Below are 20,260 nucleotides of genomic sequence, written 5' to 3'. Positions count from 1 at the left end.
CACCCCCGGCTCGGCCACCCGCCAGCTCGGGCTGCAGCCAGGCCTTCCCTTCCCGCTGCCTGGCAGGGCGGGCCTGGCCCTGCGCCAGCCGCGGCACGTGGAGCCACCGCGCCAATCCTCTCGCGGAGAGCCCGGCCTGTTACCTAACTTTGCAAAGGGAAGTTCTCCCCCAGGCCGGGAGCCATAACCAGGGCCTGCCAGGTGAGAACAGTGAGAATGCTCCACGCCCACAGCAAGTGTGCCCTGCACACTCAGGCACACTCGGCCGAGGGGGCCTGGTGGCCCAGTGCAGCAGAGGGCGGGCCGTGGAAATCAGTGTGGGCCGGGACCTGAGACCCGGCGCCCCAGGCAGCTCAGCCCAAAGGACATCCTGTGTGTCCGCACACACTAGCCCAGGAGGGGGCCTCACGCCTTCACCTGCAGCTCGCGAGCCTGGAGCGGTGGTTGGCCTGTCTCGCCGCCGATACCTCTATGCGAGGCACGCGTGTCCTGCAGGCAGGTTTGCATGTGGGGTGGGTAAGTGGGGATTTTGCACCATCTGCAGAGTCTGAAGCCTGCTCTCCTGAAAGAAGTGAGAAAACCTGCAGCCTGGGATTCCTTTGGTCTTCTGGGGAGGGGAGGAGAGGCAGGGGCCCAGCAGACCAGCCCCGGGGGGGGCAGGCAGAGCAGGCACCCCTGAAAGGGAGCAGCTCTGTAAACCTGGCTTAGACTCGTCTTGCGTGATGTCCTGCTTCCCAGCCCGTCCTGCAGACCTCGGTGGCAATTGGCTGTTTGCTCTCTGGCCCTCTCTCCAGGACACTGGCCTCTGTGGTCCCCAGGCCACCTGAATGTGTGATCAAAGCCAAGGTTCTGTATGTCCCCCTCCACCAAAGACCGACATCAGACTTGGCTGGTGGGGTGGGGGTGGGGGGATGGTGTCAGGCTCGTGATTGTGCCACACTGATGTGGGATCTTGAACAAGCCACACGGCTCTTCTGGATCTCAGTTCCCAAACTCCTCAGTGTTGTGACCTCTAAAGTTCCCTTCAGCTCTGGTTCCATGTCTCTGACGCTCCAAATTGGATGCAATAAGCATTTGGTTCCCTGCATGTAGATGATTTCTAGGCAGTTCTTTACTGCTTTCCAAAACTCTATTTTGCACAGAAGCAAAAATTCTCCAGGAACCTCTCTGGCCTGTCCCCTCCCCAACAGCCCTCTGCCTGTCCTCTAATTACCCTCCCTTCTTCCCTAAGAGCCCTCCCCAAACTATGCTCTTTCCCCCAATTAATTACAAATTAATTTCAAGTTTTGAATACAAAAAACATTATATGGTGCAAAGCCCAACACTTTTGATTTCTTTTTTTTTTTTTTTTTAAGATTTTATTTTATTTATTTGAGGGAGAGAGAGCGAGAGAGCATAAGAGGGGGTAGGGTTGGAGGGAGAAGCAGACTCCCCGCCGAGCAGGGAGCCCAATGCGGGACTCGATCCAGGAACTCCGGTATCATGACCCGAGCCGAAGGCAGTCGCCTAACCAACTGAGCCACCCAGGGGCCCAGCAGTTTTGATTTCTCTTCCTGTCCTTCCTCCCCATTCCTCTTCCTCAGAAACAAATTTAGTTTCTTCTTTATCCTTCTAGTGCCCTTTGCTTCTGAGACACTGGGCGGTGAGGGTGAGGTGGGCCTGGTGTGCTGGCTGCCTCAAGCTGAGCTGGGATTTGCAGGCTGGGGCTGACTGAACCACTCCTTGGCCCAAGAACCCCCTCACGTGCTAGACCGGCTTACCACAAAGGTGGAGTGGGTAGGTGCCCACAGAGCATGACTCCAGAGACAACAGGAAATGCCCTACATGTCTCAAAAACACCCACCTGCCGAATGACATTTCATCCTCGGAGATCCATTCCGGTGAACTCTCTGCAGAACCTTTTCTTTTTTTTTTTTTTAATTTTATTTATTTATCTGAGAGAATGAAGGAGCGAGAGAGAGAGCACGAGCGGGGGGAGGAGGAGAGGGAGAGGGAGAAGCAGACTCTCCATTGAGCAGGGAGCCGATGCAGGGCTCGATCCCAGGACCCCGGGATCATGACCTGAGCCAAAGGCAGACGCTTAACGACTGAGCCACCCAGGCGCCCCTCTACGTACATTGGTACATTGAACCCTTTCAATGTACAAATGTACTAAGCATCTAAGACCGTGAATGAGCGCTTACTGCTTACCCGACCCCAGCCTAGACCTTGTGAGGGATTCAAAGTTAAGTAACAAACCCGGCCAGGCAGGTCCCTACCCTTAGGGGATTTTCATGCCACTGCAAGTCAGTCCACGTGGCACCCTCCCCCTCCCCCGCACCCGGGGTGTCCAGTTGGCAGCGTCACCTATGGTCACACAGGGGCCACATCAGCGGGTTGCTGGGTCAAGCGGCTGGAGAGGGGAGAGATGGGGAGGGGAGGCTGCAGAGAAACCTGGAGACCTTTGGAAAGGGCCTCAAGGCGGCGCTGTTGGGACTGCCTGCACTTCTTGGGTTTCCAGGCTCAGAGGTCTGACGCCTGCTGTAGATGGCTCCCCCATAGGGGGTATATGTGGACGCAGTTTCTGGCAGAGCCCTCAAGGGCTTTCTCTAGAGAGGTGCAGAGCTTCCCCCCACCCACCTGCAGGTCCCCTTAGCAGCCGCTTCCCCAGAGGCAGGGAGGAGGAGCCTGCTGGGGCTCCTTGGTGGTGGTGGGGCTCCACTGCGGCCCTTACCCACAGGAGCGAAGACCAGAAATGGACATGTGCTCAGGAACCGGAGGCCGCTCAAACCAGTCCCGGCCCCTTGATGGATGAAGTGTCAGCCACGGATCGTAAATACCTAGCTTACATGGGGGCTTGGAGACACACATGCGAAATACAACAGAGAGAAAAAGAAAGATGCAGGACACATCGATGACAGTGATACAGCAATCTCTTTAAGTCTATTCCAGTTCCGCCTCCTCCAGGAAGCCCTCCCTGGATCTGGCACCTGGAGTACCTCCCACCACCGTGCCTGTCCGACCTTCCTACACTCTCCCATGTAGGTCTGTATCCCCTGGCGGACTGTGGGGTCAAGGGAAGCCACGTTTCTTCAGTAACAATGTTCCCAGGATCTGAGATGGAGTGGGCGCTCAGTGACTGTTTAGCAACTTGAGCTGAAGGAGGACCAGAAGAGAATTTGAGAATTTTGCCCACCAGGTCCATTGAGGTCCTGCTTATCTTACTTCCTTTGATTTTTCTGAGTTTAAGGGAGGTCCAGATGCAGGTTCCTGATCTCTCCAGCCTGAGGACGGGTCTGCATTTTTCCTTCGGGAGTGGTACCTTGCCATGCCGCTTTGGCTTCTCACGGTGTTGCCAGGGGTGCCAAGAACCCCAGAACATCAGTGCTGAAGGGACCTTTGCCAATCACTCAGTTCCCAGTGGTTCTTGTTTTACTGTGTCCTGTCTGAGGGTCCTTGGAACCTCTGCTGAACGTCTATAAGATGTGGACATCAAACGTGTGGGGTGGTTGTAGAGAACAGACACGCTGTATCCGGTGCCCGGTACACAGAAGGTGCTCAGTCGAGTTGGCCGTTTCTCTTGCTCATCTGGTCATTTATCAAGCACCTGAGCCCCTCTGCGTATCTGGCCCAAATGACTCTGTCCTTGGAGAATTCACAGGCCTTGGACCCCTGTTCCTGAAAGCAGTCTGGTGGGAGCTGGTTCTTGAACACGGTAGCCCCACCCATCAGGATTCCCCATCACCTGCAACATGCACGATGCAAGAGATTTGGAAAAGCACCTCTAACCCCAGCAGATACGGGCTTCCCCGATCGAGAATCCCCAATCTAATACGCTCTCTCCTTTAAAAGATGAGGAATCTGGGCCCAGAGGGGTCCAGGGGTGCAGTCAGAATCCTATACCGAAGCATGGCATGACCCCTTACTTTTCTGGAAAAGCCACACCCAGAAAGGGCAGAGCCAGCTCTCTGGAACTCAAGACGGTGCCCTTGATCGAAGCAGGGAGGGGTGGGTACCTCTGGATGGCCCCATGCGGAGGGCTGGGAGCAGGCAGGCGGCAGCAGGGTGAAGGGTGCTGCTGGGCCCACTTGTACACAGTACAGCTTGTCCCCGCCAGCCGAGGTGCTGCCTAAGCTGGGGTCAGCTGGGCTGCCCTGTTTACACAGGGACACAGACCTTCCACCCCTCACCCCTCGGCATGTTCACCTTTAGGCCTGCCCAGCGCCAGGCAGCTCTGCCCCACAGGTAAGGAGCAGCCCAGGCCCCCAGGCACCGGGCAGGGAGGAACGGGAGCGACACCTTGGGGAAAGAGGTCAAAGTGCACACGTTTATTTTCTAGAACAAAGGCTAAAAGAATCAAGTTTCTTTCATTTTATTTTAAGAAGGACAAAAATTGTTATTAAAACATCTACATTATTATCAAGATACTAGACCTTATGAATATTTAATATTAAAGTGTGGTATTCTTAAATTTTTAATACACAGACATTTTAAAAGGACCATTAAATTGATTACTGCCCAGCTGAGAAATGCAGCATCCCTCTTTCCCCTACCCCAAAGGGACACTCACATCGGGGGCGCCTGCCCCCGCCATGTTCGAAGTCTAGTCTCTGCCTGCTGGCGGGGGCACAGGCCCCTGATTCAACTCTCCAAGCCTCCCAGTCGGGGTCACGACTGAAATAATCACTCTCATCATTCAAAGTGGACTCCTGTCCCCCCACCCCCTGCCTCTTGCTCTCTGCCCAACTGTGTGGGGGATCCAGCTCTGGCCAGGCCAGGGAGCCCCAGATCTCAATGGCCCCTGGATGGCTAACAGGCTGAAGAAGAAAAATCTGGACTCTGATCCTATTCTTCTGGGTGGGAGACAAACACCAATCATTTCCTTTCCTGGAGCACCACTGCTCCCAGTGAGGCCGGAGTGCTCTGGGAACTGGGCCCAGGCAGGGCCGCTCCCGCCCCTACTGTCAAACCCCCTCCAACCCACAGCTCCAAGTCCCTGCATCTGAAAAGTCCCTCTTAATTACACCAGGATGGCTGCATTTTCTGGCCAAATTCTTTATCTTTAGCCCTCATTAGAAGTGATTCCTTGGATACCACACACATATATAATATTATATAGAGCGATATATTTAATACCTGTGTATATATGCATCACGGGGGCGACATATATACACACTAAAAACGAGGCTGGTGACGACAGACTGCAACACCACGGATCAGGGAAAACAAGTGTCATCCACATTCACAGCCACGGCCCCCACCTTGGGTGTGGTCTCTCCTCCCCTCCAGTCATGCCGCCGGCACCACGGTGCCAGCCTGCTGGGGGAGGGGCAGGGGGAGGAAAGGGTGCATGCCACGATTACTGGGGAAGGCTGGGCAGTGACGGCAGGAGTAACAGGGTTCTCTGCGCCCGGGGTGCCCAGAATCACATCATCGCTCACTATCGATCCTTGCTTGAGGAGAAATGAGGGGGATTCCATTCTCTCTGTCTCACCCCCACCCCTGACTCCAGCTGTGGTCCCAGGTTCCTTCCGGGGGGGCCCCACTCCTTGTGCCAACTGCGTGGGACATTCTGGAATGTCTCGGGAACCAGGGGAGGCTGGGTGTGCCCACAGGGGGTGGGATGGAGAGGAGGGGGTGCACGCAGACAGGTCAGACAAGAGGGATGGGGCAGGGCTTAGTGGCTGGGGGCAGGTGCTGGGGGTCGGCTGAGGTCCCAGGCAGCTGGTAGGGCCGGGAATCAGAGAGGGCTAGGACAGACAGGGGCAACTGTACGTCTAGGTCTGGGGAGAAGGGGAAGAGGGCCATGCTGGGTCCCCAAGAAAGAGGGGCTGTGTCCGATCCTAGAGTGGTCCCTGGTGCCCAGGGTCATCTCCCTTCCCTCCGTATTCCGACCCCCACCCTTCCCCTTCCTTCCAGTTCATCCTGCAGAAGCTGAGCCCATGGGTGCTCTGCCCATTATCACCACCCCTAGTGGGCGTGGGAAGTAACATGCTGCTACACTCCCTACAACCATCCTCAGGAGGGGACAGTCCCTCTACATGGTGCTGACATGAGCCTGAGCCTCCCTTCCTCAGCCCACAGGGGGCACCGCCTGGGACCCCGATGCCACACTGATTCAGAGACTGTCCTTTTCCTGCCAAGAGCCCGGAGGCTCCAGCAGACAACTGGCCCTTAGCCTTTTGACTAGTTTGCCTCCTGGCTCTACCTTGTGCCTTGGGCTGGAGACCCTGGCAGATCACCCGTCCCTTCCAGGCCTCAGTCTCCCTGTCTGCAATAAGGGCGTTTGGGCTGAGTCATCTCCAAGGACTCTGAGCACCTACAGTCTACATTCGGTGGCCCACAAGGAAGAGGGCTAGGCTGGGGGCCTGACTGGAGAGGCTCCAGAGATCATCTAGCCCAGCCCCTCCCACTCTTCCAACCGGAGGGGAAACTGAGGCCCCAGAGGGTAAGTGACCAGGAGTGTGTTCCCAGCTCCATCCTGGGGCTGTGTTTTAAAGCTAATTGGGGCCTCCAGCCCTCTGTTATGTCCTGATCTGCCCCCTGGGGGAGGTGGGGGGGGGTGAGGGTGGGGCAGGGAGAAGGACCCTCCCGCTGCAGATTCAAGTGGGGACCCCAGGCTCCCCAGCCCTGAGCTTTGGGCCCCCTTTAGGACCAGACAGAAGTTAAAGCTGTAGGCTGAAGCTGGAGGGGTCGGCCAGGCCCCTCCGTCCCCAACCAGGAGAGCCGGGGGTGGGGTGGGGTGGGGGATAGCTGCCCGGGGTTCCAGCAGGATGAGGACCCTGGGACCACTTAGGGCTGCAGCACGTGCACCTGGGTATGCACACAGGTGGTGGGCGCAGAGAGGATGGATGGGGCCCCAGGGGGCCGGGGGCTGCCTGAGGAGGGCGGCCCCCCACCCCCAGCCCTGGCCTGCCCTGGCCCTCCTATCAGGCCCTCTGTCCCCACCCCCGCCCCCTGACCCTAGGACTTCACCCGAGGCCCAGAGCTGGCCCTACTCCCCGGTGACAGTGGCGGCCACAGGGGCTTCCGGGGCGGCACCGGTGGTGTTCCCATCCTCTTGCAGCAGGAAGTTGTATTTGCCAAAGTCGTCGTCCCGTGGGCACAGAAGCATATCCTTGCGGGCCTTGGCCAGCTTCTGCTTCAGCACCTCGCGCCGGTCCAGCCACTCGGTGAGCTCCTCCTGCCCGTGAGCGCAGCGGCACTTGTCCCCATCTGGGCAGGCCTTGCCCTTCTGGAGCCTGTGGGCAGCAGGAGGCTCACTGCCCAAGCCCCACGCCCTTTCCACCACGGGCTGCGGACCTTGGGCCGGCTGCTTAACCACCCCCAAGACAAGCCTCTCCCTGGGCAGCGTCGGTCCTGGTGAAAGGGGGCCCGTCCCAGCCTCCTCCAGGACCTGCCCCAGGGCTGCCGGCAGGGGTCCGCGGTTCTGAGCCCGCCCGCCCCCAGGCTCCTGGCATCCAGGAGCAGCTGCTTTAGGACACCGCCCCCCTCCACATGTTATCTCCGGGCCAAGGGGAGCCAGGGCTGGCCACAGGCTCATCTCAGGCCCACCCTGCTGCCCGCCGAGCCCGCCGAGCCCGCCCCGGGAGCACCTGTCGCAGAGCCGGAACTCGCCCATGGGGAAGCGGTAGGCCCAGCCGCTGGCGTCGCTGTCGGACGTGAAGACCTTCTCCTTGTGCTTCTCGGACTGGATGTGCTGCTGCCACTGCTTCTTGCTGTTGCTGTTTTTACCGCAGAGCCAGCAGTGGTAGCCCATCTGGGGGCACAGCGCCATGGGTGCCCAGTCCTCGCACCCCGGCCCCGACGTTCCCCGGCGAGGCCGGGCCCTCCGCACGCCCTCCCAGATCAGCCTCCCACCCGGGCCCCAGCGCGAGCGAGGCCGTTACCATGATGTCGGCGTAGTCCGTGGGCATCTGGATCTGCTTCTCCCCTTCCCGAGAACTGATTGGGGTCCCTTCCCCTGGCTTCCCCGGGTTGTGTTTCTTCAGCCACATGTCATAGGTCTGCTGCATGTCCAGGACTGGTGGGAAGGAGAGGACAGCGTGCTCGGTGGAGGGGATCCTCCCTCCATTCTGCCCCCTGGCCCCCGCCCCTGGACATGGGAGTGGGGCCACCCCAGGCCTTGCTGTCGGGCTGCCAGGTCAGCGATGGAAGACGCTGAGAGGGCCCCGTCTGGGGTGGCAAAGGGAGAGCGAGCAGGTGCTCTTGGGCCTGCTGATGGTGGTGGTCGGGGGGTGTCTGGCAGGGCGGGGGTGCTGGGCCCACTCTTGCACTCACTCTTGTTCTCCTTCATGAACGTCCACATGTCCCTCTCCTCCGGACTGTGTGCAAAGGAGCAGTTCCCCACGTACTGGCACTTTCGGCCGTTCTGCGCATGGATGCAGAGCTACAGCGTGGGTGTGGGGAGAGCCAGCTGAGTCCCGCTGGAGACTGTCACGGCCCCAGCCGGCAGGCAAGCCCTCCTAGGGCCCCTCAGCCCTCACACCTGAGCTCCCACCGCCACCCTGCACCCCACTCCCGGCGCTCACATCGTATTGCTGTGGGAAGTTGCGAATGGAAGGCAGGGGCCTCACAGACACCCATTTCCTCTTGGCCTTTGACATCACCAGAAGGACCCGCCGCTCCTTGGTCCAGCTGTGGGACAGAGGGGGATTTGCTGGGGAGAGGCCCGGGGAAGAGGCCTGGCCTCCTTACTCGTGTGGCTCGGGTGGGCTCCCCCACCCCCCAGCGGGGCGCCTGGCTCACCAGTGCCGGGCCTTGGCGCTGCAGTACTTGAGGTCTTTGTCAGGTTCTACCACCTGCCCGTTCCTCCAGCACTGGCCACACACAAACTTCATCTGCAGGTCAAAGGTGCTGGGCCCATGTGTCCGAGGGGCGCCCTGCTGGGGAAAGGGGCTGGTGAATCCAAAGGCATCAGGGCTGAGGCCTGGGGTCTGTCACGCAGGTGGCCCCTCCAGGGGTGTGAGGGCCCACCCAGAGCCTCAGAACGAGCCAGCCCGTTACCACTTGCCAGAGAGAAGTAACCTCCCCACGCTAGGCCCCCCAGCCTCTCAGTGTGGGAGCCAGGCCTGGGAGGGGGCCCTGATTCCCGATCGACTACTCTCTGCCTTGTCTGGCGAGTCCCCACGGGTCTGCTCTTTGGAACCACTGCCGTTTCCCTGAGCATGGCATGCTTTTGCACATGCTGTCCCTCTGCCTGGAATGCCCTTCCTCTGTACTTCGTCAGGCTGATTCTGGAAACTTTCAAGACCCAGCTCGAGCACCACCTCCTTTAGGAAGCCTTCCCTGGAGCTCTGCTAAGTGGTAGCTGCCCATCCTAGGAGCTCCCATAGTACCTGAACTCCGTCATGTTGATCAGCTCAGCTCGTTATGAGGCCTGGGCCGGGTGGACAGCAGGGCCCAGGTGGGAAGCCACTTGCACAGGAGGCTGCCCTGGGGGGTGGCACAGACTTCTGGGCAGCCCTGGACCCCCTAAGGCCCCACCAGGCTCATCCCCCATCCTCTGCTCTAGCCTTTCCTTTGCAGGCAGGAGGGCTTGCTCTCCTCACCCCTGGGATGGGGTGGGGGGTGAAAGGTGGGAAAAATGCCCACGCAACCTTGTCTTCTGCCACTTTCACGCCCCTCACCCAGCTCTGTTGGCTCACCTACTGACTCTCCTGTTACCTAGAGCCTCCCTGTCCTCCCTGGAGCCTCAGACGTGGGGTCACCCGTCCAGGCAGCTCTCTCTCCTCCAGGCTGGAGGAGGGTACATGTCCCCTACCAAGGGAGCACCCTGTGTGCCTGGCACTACCTAGCCCAGGGCCCGTCCTTGAGCAGGAAGGGGTTCTGTCCACGTGTGTTCACTGACCCCTGGCCTGGTGCTGGACGACTCGCAGCCTGGCTCGGCCCCAGGATGACCTCCACGTCACCTCAGGGACAAGGTAAAAGCAGACCTTTGTAACTGGGGCATGGCCTGTGCTAAGAGCGGGCAGGAGGTTCTCCACATCACTCCTGATTTCCAGGTGTTCCACCAGATTCTCACAGAAGCCTGAGGGGACCCATTTCACAGGTGAGGTAAGTGGAGACAGCCATGCCGGTTCACTGAACTTCCCTTTTCACAACTGTACAGCCTCACCAAGTCCTTGCTGCAGCCCTGGGGGGTGGGGGTGGGGGTGGGGGGCTCACTCCCACTAGACCGATAGAAGCAGAGGCTCAGAGAGGTTACTAATCCAGCCCCGGCTAAGTGGCCTGAGGACAGGAGTCTGCAGAGAGGCATGCTCGTTTGTGGGATGGCACAGCTGCAGAGCCATGGGCACTGAGCCCGAGCAGCTTCTACCCTGGCACCTCACCCTCGGCCTCCCAGTGCTGCCGACCCGCCCTCCGATGGCAAGCAAGCAAGACGCCTCATGCCCTGGTCGCAGCCAGGCCTGGCACAGAAGCCCTGTTCCCAAGCCAGGCCCAAGGGTGGTATCTTGGGTGGGCCAGGTGGGGCCCCTGGCAGCAAGAGGAGGTGGAAGCCTGTCGTGGCACCTGGGGACCCTGGGAGCAGCCCTGAGGAGGAAGAAGGGGTAGGAGGTGGTGAGGACTCAGAGTTCTCTTAGAAAGTAACACTGCAGGTCCAACCCAAGCCCCTCACTGCGTTCCAGCTGGGATCCTGGCCAGGAACAAAAAACAAACCACATGGCAGAGAGGGGGAAGAGAGAAGAGGATAGCACAGGAAGGGACAGAGGAGGGGGACAACCAGGAAGCGGGGAGAAAAAGAAAAAGGAGCAGAAAGACGGGCTAGGGAGAGGGAGGGGGAAGTCCCAAGGGGACCAGGCAGCCCTGTGGGACAGCCTGCCCTGCTCCCTGGCTCACTCCCATCCCTACGCTGGCCTCAGGAGGGGCCAGGGGCCCAGCCTTCTCCCAAAGCGACCAGTGGGTGGTCCTGGCCTGGGGAGGGTGTCATCCCTCATGTGTGGATGGCACAGAGGTCTTACCTCACACTATCTCTTAGGCCTGAGACCACCCCTTCTGTCCCCACTGTCACCCTGGGCTATAATGGTCCCTACCTCTCGGGGAGGAGGATATGAGGATTGGGGAAGGCACGGGGCCCAGTGCAGAGCGGAGACTCGGCAAGCTGCAGCCTGGTCAGCTTCTGTGACCCTCACGCCCTCCCTGGGAGATGGCAGGCAAGATCATGATCCCCATTTTATGGGTGAGCAATCCTCAGGGGTGGCAGGAATGGGGCCGGGTGGTGGGGGAGCAGAACGAGCTCTGGACAAGATGTCAGAGAACCAGGCATTTACTCCACTAAGTGTGCCCCTGGCTTAGTCTCAAGCATGTCTGAGACTCAGTTTCCCCATCTGCAAATGCCACAGTGCCACAGCTCACTTCTTCAGGAGCAGGGTGAGGATTGGGACGGATGGGAGACGATACGACCAGTGGGAAGGAATACCAGAATATTCACACAGTCTCAAGGACCCTCCCCGGAAGATACTTCTTCATTACAAAGGGGGAAAAACATAACTTCATGGTAGAGAAACCTTTACAGTGGGGGCGCCTCTAACCCCGTGATCACCAGTAAAGGGACACATTGAGATGACGTGCATCCTGATGAGTGAATGGAGAACATAATAGCACCTCTGCGATTTGAGGAACCATCAGACAATCCCAAATGGATGGGCCTTTCACAAGACAGCTGCTTTTCAAAACCATCAATGTCATGCAAAAGAAGAAAGACTGCGGGACTGCTCTAGATTAAAAGAGACTAGATAGGGGCGCCTGGGTGGCTTAGTCTGTTAAGCATCTGCCTTCAGCTCAGGTCATGATCTCAGGGTCCTGGGATTGAGTCCCGAGTCGGGTTCCCTGCTCAGTGGGGAACCTGCTTCTCCTTCTCCCTCTGCCCCCTCCCCACCTGTGCTCTCTCTGTCCCTTTCTCTTTCTCAAATAAATAAAATCTTAAAAAAGAAAGAGAGAGAGTAGACAGACACAACAAATGAATGCAGCATCACTTGGGATTTGGGGATGATTCACAAAATCTAAGTAATAGGACACCATAATCTGAAAAATTACCCCAATGTTAGTTCTGTGGTGCTGATAATTGTCCTGTGGTTATTATGTAAGACAGAGTCCTTATTTTTAGGAAATAGCGAAGTATTTAGGGGTGATATGGCATCATGTCTACAGCTTACTCTCAAATGGTTCAGAAGAAGCTATGTATATAATTGTATATAAATGTCTATGTGTGGACGTCCACACACACACACACACACACACACACACACACACACAGGATGAAGCAAGTGTGGAACGTGGTAAAATGGTTACTATCCGGGGAATCCAGAAACGGGTATACATGAATTCTTTGTAGTATTCTGGTAAGTCTGAAATTAGATTCCATTAAAGGGATGGGGAATGGCTCTCGGGGACCTGGTCCCACCCCCAACGCCAATCCAGGGCCTCACCAAGCCGCTGCTGGCCTTCCCTGCATGGGCCTCCATCTGCTGCCAGTACTTCTTGGATTCCTGGACGATGTCTTCGTGGGTCATGCCTGTGGAGGGCGGGACCAGACACAGGCATCCGTGAAGGAGCTCAGCGAGGAGAGAGGCAGGGGATCTGCAAGGTGCCACCCAGGCCCAGGCGAAGGAGCCCCATTCCCCAGCCAGGCCCTGCCACAGAAAGACATGGGGAGTAGGGAAAGCTGGGTCTTCTCTGGGTCTCTTTGCAACTGCAATTGGGAATGGAGGACCTGCTCCAAGCCCTCACAGGGAGTAGGAGAATCAAATGCAGCCAAGAGTGGGGAAATGCAGGAGAAAGGTGTTGGCCCTGCAGCATGGCACGGTGACTCCCCTGCCCTCATGCTAAGGTCCCCCCAGCTGCTCAGCACCCTTCCTTAACCCCCACCTCTTTCAGTGGGGTCTCAGGCCTGAATGCTGCTTGGCAGTCCCTGGCCCACTGTTCTTAGGGCTCCGGGCCTGGCCCAGCCTGGCTCACTAGCTCACTGAGGGGCCGCTGCTCTTCACTGCAGGTTAGCAAAGGGGCAGAACCTGGTGGCCTAGACCTTCCCAGTCTGACTGCTGACTGCGGAACCCACCCTCTGAGGTACAGCTTGGAACCTCTCCCATCTCCTCCAGCCCCTTTCTGACTGATTTCCTTTCGACCTTGTCCTATAGATACTGTTCTACGTGACCACTTGTCACTGGGGGCTTACTCTGGGCCAGGCACTATGTTTGACACCCATTTTCTTGCTAAGGATTCCCAAATACAGATCACCAGCCCAGACCTCACCTGTGACTTCCAGACTTCCACATCGGGTTGCCTGCTCAACATCTTCACTTGAAGTCCAAGAGGCAGCTCAAACTCCCCACATCCCGCACTGAGCCCTGATGGGACCCCCCCCCCGAAACCTGCTCCTCCTACAGCCTCCCCTTCTGAGAACACAGCAACCCTATTCTTCCAGTTACTCTGCTCAAAAACCTTGCAGGTGACCTTGATGCCATCCTTTGTCTCATACTTCATATCTGGTCCATCAACATATCCCCAGAATCTGATCACTCCTTCTACCCCCGCCACTGTCACCCTGGGCTGAGCCACACCTTCTCTGGTCCCCCTCTGTCTGTCCTCACTCCTCTATTCTCCACCCAGTAGCCAGAGTGATTTTTAAAAAATATTGATCAGATCATATACCTCCACCCACTTAATCCCTCCAGACCCTGCACATCATATTTGGAACAGTCCCGACTCTAAGTACGACCTAGAGACTTCTACACAGTCGGGTCCCTACCAACCTCTCAGGCCCTCTTCCCGCCATGCACTAAGCTGCTCTGCTTTCAGGGACAGCGTTTCTATACCAAGCTTGCTCCTGCCTCAGGGCCTCCAGCCTTGCTCTTCCCTCTGCCTGGCATGCTCTCCCTATCCTTCCTTGCTCAAACGCCACCTTCTCACAGAGGCCCTCCCTGACCATCTTATCCTAAATGCCCCAGCCTGAGTCCCTCCCCAACCTATTTCTCTGCCTTACTTTCCTGTCAGCACCGAGCACGTCTGAAATTACATAACCCTATTTCATCAACTCTAAGAAGACATCAATTGTTAGATGCACCATTATTTTATGTTACATCCCAAACAACGCTGCTAAATTACAGTATAACACGCAGTGGGGGAAACGTGCGTCCTAGAACAGATGGAATGCAGGATTTATTACCTACTTGTTACACTGTCTGCCTTGCCCTTACTTATAGATCTCAGAGTTCTTGCTCGGGCCCCTGACACACAGCAGGTTTACTCATCACCCTATTAGATGAACGAGTAAGTGAGTATCTTTTAATCTCCTCAGCTCTGAGGGGGAGATTATTTTTTTTTAAGATTTTTAAAATTTACTTTTGAGAGACAGAGAGAGAACGAGCAGGGAGGAGGGGCAGAGGGAGAAGCAGACTCCCTGCTGAGCAGGGCCTGCACGGGGGACTCGATCCCAGGATCCTGGGCTCATGACCTGAGCTGAAGGCGGACACCTAACCGACCGAGCCCCCCAGACGCCCTGACGGTGGAGATTATGATCACCAGTTCACAGGTGGGCAAATGGAGGCTCAGCGAGGGGAAGTGACCTGCTGGGGACCAACCAGGCAGCCCGGCTCTGCCTCCTCTCCCTTCCCACGTGTGTTCCCCTGGCGGTGCCTGGCTACGGATAAACCTAGGACCTTCCAAGCCTGGAAGCTCCCTGAGAGCAGAGCCTGTGTCCTCTGTGAAGTCTCCGCGGGGGCACCGGCTCCTGCAGAGTGGGTTACCCCACCCGGTAACCGCCCCTTCTGAACTCCCTCTGCCCCCTGCGAGGGGCTGGCCCAGCTACCCTCAGCCAGTTCCGCACCGCCCCCGGCCCGCCCCCCGGCCCGCCCCGGCCCCGCCCCCGCACCGCCCCCTCACCTGAGTACTGCTGCAGCAGCCAGACTTTGAGCTCGATGAAGCTGTGGGCGAAGTGGCAGCTGTCTTCCCGTAGGCAGCCGTAACGCACCTCGTGGCGGCACACGTCGAACTGGAAATGCTCCTGGAACTGGCGGATCTTGGAGTACTTGAGGGAGGTGGAGCGGACGATGTGCACCAGGCACCTGGCGGGCAGAGGGCGGGGCGCGCGATGCAGGCGGCAGCCCCCGCCCATCCCCCATCATTCCCGCCGGGGAGGGGCTGCTCTCCCCGGCACTGCGCAAGCCTGGGGGGGGGGGGCTTCGCCCTGGGTCTTCCTGCCCTATTAAAACGCTTCTAGAACAGGACAGCGCAGTAGGTAAGAGGTGGGGGTCCTACACTCAGGTCGTCCCAGCTGTATGCTCCTCCCCTGGCCTCAATCCAGGGCCAGCTCCAAGGGGGCGCTGCCAGCAGGAGGGCACAGATCCCACCTGCTAGGAGGCTGGGAGAAGGGAGTGCCCCGGGCGCGAGAAGGGCAGGTTCCCCAGCTTCACGCTCCAGAGCTGCTCCTGCATCCAGAGAAACAGCAATCGAGCATCTCCTCTGGGACAGCAATTTTATTTTATTTTATTATTTGTTGTTGTTCTTTAGTTTGTATTTCATAATCATAAACTTAACTCTGCGGGTTGTGATCTCAGGGTGGTGGGATCGAGCCCCGCGTGGGGCGTGGAGTCTGCTTGAGATTCTCTCTCCCTCTGTCCTTCCCGCTCATGCTCCCTCCCTCTCTCTCTCTCTCAAATAAATAAATCTTTAAAAAACACAAAACCATAATTCTGCAATCCAGCTAGATTTGGAGGGGACTGAGGAAAATATGGAACCCACAGAACTGCAGGGAGAGCACAAAGATGATAGGATATTTTGAGCCCCTGGGGGAAAGGGGTGCTCTCCTGAGCTACAGAAGGAATGGTCTGGTGGTTAAGATAAAACACATGTCAAATATATTAGATTTGTGGGACAGGATTTTAATGATGCTCACAGCAACCCTAGGAGATTGGGATCATCATCAACTTCACAGACAGGGAAACCAAGGGCCACAGGACATAAAACAGGCATTGACCAGGCTGGGATGTGGACCTAGGTTTGTCTGACTCAGGGCCTGGGCTCTATCATCCATGTGGGGGCGGAGCCAAGGGCAGTCAGAGGGAGCAAAGGTGGGTGCCAGGACTGACCCAAGCCCTCCCACTCAATGTCATGACAGTGGGGGGCACCAGATGGGAGTCAGAGATGTGGCCTCCCACATGCCTGTTGAGTGAGCTACTTCCAAGCCTCATCAGTACAACAGAGACTGTAAGTCCCCCCTTACAGGACTGTGGAGATCGTTAAGATACCCGAGAGAATGCTTGGAATACAGATCTCGATAAATGTGGTTCCAATCTTTCCAGTAGATGTTGGATCTGAGCCCTAAATTCTGCCCCTCGCCTTGACACCCTAGATCCACCCCCTGGCTTCAGTTGCTCCCCAGGGATCTGAACCACCCCAGCTCTCCGTGCGCCCCCGCTCCCAAGCCCAGGCCGTGGGTCCTACTCACTTGTTGTTGTAAAAGCTGTGCTTGGCAGCCAGGTTGGAGCAGACAGACGGGGAGTCCTTGGTGCCTTTGCTGATGATCCGGGGCTTACTGTCAAAGCAGATCTGCCCAGGGAGGGGATGGGCTGGGACCCAGCATGGCCACCCAGGGAGGGGCAGACTGGGTCCCTGCCAGCCCTGCTCTGAGTCAGGGGAGTGAGAAAGGGCACCCCGGGCTCTATGGCCCCCACTCTCTGGCTCTAGCTCCCAGATAACCTGGGCTGTGGCTCTCTATGGTCCAGATGCCTGGAGCAGGGGGTAACTCCAAGCCTCTGGAAACTGGGGTGACCATGCCTGCCATCCCACAGGCTCACTGTGAAGCTCAGAAAGGACATGACAGAACTGCAAGTGCTTTGTAAAGTCCACGCAGCTCCTGGCTGTGCATGGGTCATGTTTGGGCTGAGTTGCACCAACCCTGCCAGCAACCTGGATCCAGAGCTCCAGCTCCACAGAGATGGGCCCGACACTGTCACTGCCCTCATCGTGCTCTGACCAGGCAGGGAAGCAGGGGGCCAGCAGGGTCTGCTGTGGCAGCTCCAGGGAAGGAATTAACGACAACTTGGTAGAGCTGCTGGGATCCGAGCTGAGCCTCAGAGGGTCCAAGATGCAGAAATACAGGGAGGGCGCTCCAGGGAGAGGGGACGGCCTGGATACAGGCAGGGAAGTGGGCAGGAAGGCGTAATGGGCACCGGAGCCCGCACAGCTAGACAAGGAGGTGCGGGGGGGATGAGTACCTCCAGCGCCTGGCGCCAAGCCTGGCCTCTGATGGCCATCTGGAAAGAGTGGGTATGATTATCTCTCTTTCTTTTCTTTGGCAAGATAGGGTCCTATGGGCCTTTCTGGTAGTCCAAGGACCTACTGATTCTAAAGTCAGGCCTCCCAAACCCCCAGGTGCCAGGACTGACATTTGATAATGGAGCACGCCAGGGAGCCCCTCCCCCAGCCCCATCTGTGCCATCAACTGTGGAGGGTGGCAGGCGAGCGGGGCGGGTGCGCGGGTACCTCACAGAGGAAAGTGAAGATGCCCTGGTGCTCCTTAAGGAGCTTGGCGATGGTGAGGCTGCCGCGCTTGACGCCCCCCAGCGGGTCAAAGAGCAGGTCGCGGTTGAGGGTGCCCTTCCGCTCCTCTGTCCACACGTCGATCTCCTCCTGATGGTAGGCGAAGGTGCAGTTATCCCCGTACTTACAGTCCTGCTTGTTAATCATGTCTGCAAAGAGGCAACAGGACACACGTTCTGCCAGGCGGGACGGCAGCCCACAGAGTCCCCAGGACCTCCACTGCAGCAGGAGGGACTCAGGCTCATCGCCACCGTGGCGGGTGGTGGCCTGCTGCTCAGGACTCAGGAGGGGCCGAGTGGCCGAGCTGGGGAAAGCCCTTCCCAGGCCAGGTCCCTTCTTCACTCTATACCTGTGTTGGGGGGAGCACCTGCCTTTTCCATCTACAAAGCATGCGGTCATCCCACCCTACCGCCCCACAGAGCCGCCTTATGTGGGTCGGGCAGGATGAGAGGTAGGACGAAGGGCTTTGTAGATGAATACAAGCCTCTAAATAAACACAAGGGGTTTTATTCTCATTATTCACCAGGAAAATACCATTGGTTAAGGGCCTGGGCCTTGGAATCCAGCAGACTTGGGCTGGGATTCCCTGTTATTCCTCCGCTGTCTGTCCCATAAACAGAGAACACTGGGTTGTTGTGGGGATTAAGTGAAATAATAAATAAAACCCCTGGGGACCAGCGGCGCCTGGTTGGCTCAGTCAGTAGAGCAGGCAACTCTTGATCTCCGGGCTGCGAGTCCAAACCCCATATTGGGTGTGGAACCTACTTTATTTATTTATTTATTTATTGAAGATTATTTATTTATTTGACAGAAAGAGAGAGAGACACAGCGAGAGAGGGAACACAAGCAGGGGGAGTGGGAGAGGGAGAAGCAGGCTTCCTGCTCAGCGGGTGATGTGGGGCTTGATCCCAGGACCCTGGGATCATGACCTAAGCTGAAGGCAGACACTTAACGACTGAGCCACCCAGGCGCCCGTGGAACCTACTTTAAAACAAAAACAAAAAACCCCAAAAAAACAAAAAACCCCTGGGGACCAGGGATTTGGGAGGGCGGCAGGCTCACAACCCGGAGCCCTGCCATCTCCTCGTGGTGGAAACGGTTTTTCTTTCTCTCTCCTGCGCACACTCTCTGTCTGCCCTGCCCCATCCTTCTGCCGGGCTGCAGGCACACAAGGACAAGGGAGCCGATGTGCAGATGATCACCACTGACTGCTCTGTGCTGGACCCCAGCGGGGAGCCCTCTAGCGAATGGCTTCCCAAGATCCGGGCGCAGCTTGATCAAGTTCAAAAGAGTGTGCAAAGGAGTCTGGGTTCTGGGTATTTGGGGAGTGGTTAGGGCAGACAGGGGACGTGTAAGCCTCACAGAATTTGGACTTCATCTACACTGGCCAGGGGAGAGCTGACTGAGGCCTTCAAGCCCAGAAGCCACATGTCCTTAAGATCCTGCTGGGAGGACAGCGAACTGGTCCAGACAGCCTGGGGCTACTGCCATCGGCTGGGTTGGGGGACAAAGGCGGAGCCCCCCGAAGCCTCAATGTCCTAGTCTGGAGTTGTGAGGATGCGTGATGGTGGGGACAGAAGGGCGACACTAACAGCGCTTAACGATGTCGTGACTGTAGAGTCATGAAGACTGCTTGCTTGGGGAATCGAAGCTGGCAAGCAAGGTACGCGACAAATGTCCATTAAATACTGGCCACGTCGACGTGAGCCAGAAGTGGGGACAACGATGACACAATAACATTTAAAAGCTAATATTTATCAAGCCCTTTACTATACTATGTACCAGTCCTACGTGCTTTACGTGGATTCTCCCCACACCTTTCCCACAGCCCTTCGGGACCCCCGCGAACCGCCTGACCCTCACGCTCAGCAGGGGCTTTAGCTGGAATGGAACATCCCGAATATCCCCTCCCCGTCTGTGGAGCTGTCAGGACAGGAGCCAGATGCTCATTCTGCTGTGGGATTCATCCTCGAATGTCCACCCTCATCTACCGGTGATGAGGAGCAGAACCACAGCTGAGTGTGAGCCGAGCTAGGCCCTGGCCGCACTGCCCGCCCCCCGCTGTAGCCCACCCACCTTTGCACAGGTAGTAGGAGCCCACAAAGCTGGTCTTGGTGGGCCGGGGCCGGATCCGCTTCCAGGTCTGGTCCTCAGAGCTCCGGAGCCGGCCGAGCAGGATGTCCCTCTTGCACTTGTGCTCGAGGCCCTCACGGTAGGTGTAATCGCCCGCCCTGGGCCCTGTGGGGACACGTGGAGAGAGACAGATTTCAGGTGGAGGACTGAAGGGTGACCACTGATGGGCCTGAGCAGTGGGCCTTGGACCCCTGCCTAAAAACCTACCTCCGTCAGCTGGGCCTCCCACCAGCTCATACCACACCCTTCCCAGCCAAGTGCTCCCTAGAGACAGGGGGCCCCTCCAAGGACCCCCTTCTAGGCACCTACCCCCCTTCCATCACCACTCTGACTCTCCAGACATTTCAGTGTTTCCCTAGAAGGAATGAGGAAGACAGCGCCTGGCAGAGAGCAGGCTCGCCCCTTTCTTGTCCTGCCTGGAAGGGCGCTGCTCAGATTCACCCTCTCGGCCCTGCTCCTGCCAAGGCTCTGACCCAGGGCCTCCTCCCCGCTGACGATGGGGAAATAGCCCCGTGGGGAGCCCGTGTGACCTGGCTGGGCCAGCACCAGCTGCACAGCAGTTCACGGGGTGTTAGAGGCAGCGGGTGTGTGGACTGGGGAGGCAGTCTGA

The 20,260-nt window shown here is 57.7% G+C and overlaps 1 protein-coding gene across 6 annotated transcripts in view; it reads right to left on the bottom strand.

Annotated features, from left to right (window-relative positions):
• Nucleotides 1-4,335: 4,335 nt before the first annotated feature.
• The window catches only part of ZC3H7B (zinc finger CCCH-type containing 7B), a 56,054-nt gene continuing 40,129 nt past the window's right edge, over nt 4,336-20,260 (bottom strand). For 4 of the 6 annotated variants that reach the window (XM_036072619.2, XM_036072620.2, XM_078076679.1 and 1 more), the window contains 11 exons: nt 19,594-19,755; nt 17,461-17,666; nt 16,424-16,524; nt 14,860-15,041; nt 12,408-12,493; nt 8,728-8,864; nt 8,511-8,616; nt 8,260-8,368; nt 7,869-8,002; nt 7,575-7,738; nt 4,336-7,220 (listed from right to left, as the gene is read on the bottom strand). In XM_036072619.2, coding sequence (XP_035928512.1) covers nt 6,974-7,220; nt 7,575-7,738; nt 7,869-8,002; nt 8,260-8,368; nt 8,511-8,616; nt 8,728-8,864; nt 12,408-12,493; nt 14,860-15,041; nt 16,424-16,524; nt 17,461-17,666; nt 19,594-19,755 — 1,634 coding nt within the window. In that variant the 3' untranslated portion in view covers nt 4,336-6,973. The remainder of the gene's footprint in view (nt 7,221-7,574; nt 7,739-7,868; nt 8,003-8,259; nt 8,369-8,510; nt 8,617-8,727; nt 8,865-12,407; nt 12,494-14,859; nt 15,042-16,423; nt 16,525-17,460; nt 17,667-19,593; nt 19,756-20,260) is intronic. The other 2 variants (XM_036072616.2, XM_036072618.2) reach the window with 1 other exon arrangement.

This window comes from Halichoerus grypus, chromosome 6 (genome assembly GCF_964656455.1).
Source record: "Halichoerus grypus chromosome 6, mHalGry1.hap1.1, whole genome shotgun sequence".
In the NCBI taxonomy this organism is placed as follows: Eukaryota; Metazoa; Chordata; class Mammalia; order Carnivora; family Phocidae; genus Halichoerus; species Halichoerus grypus.
This window is presented reverse-complemented; position numbering and strand designations above follow the sequence as displayed.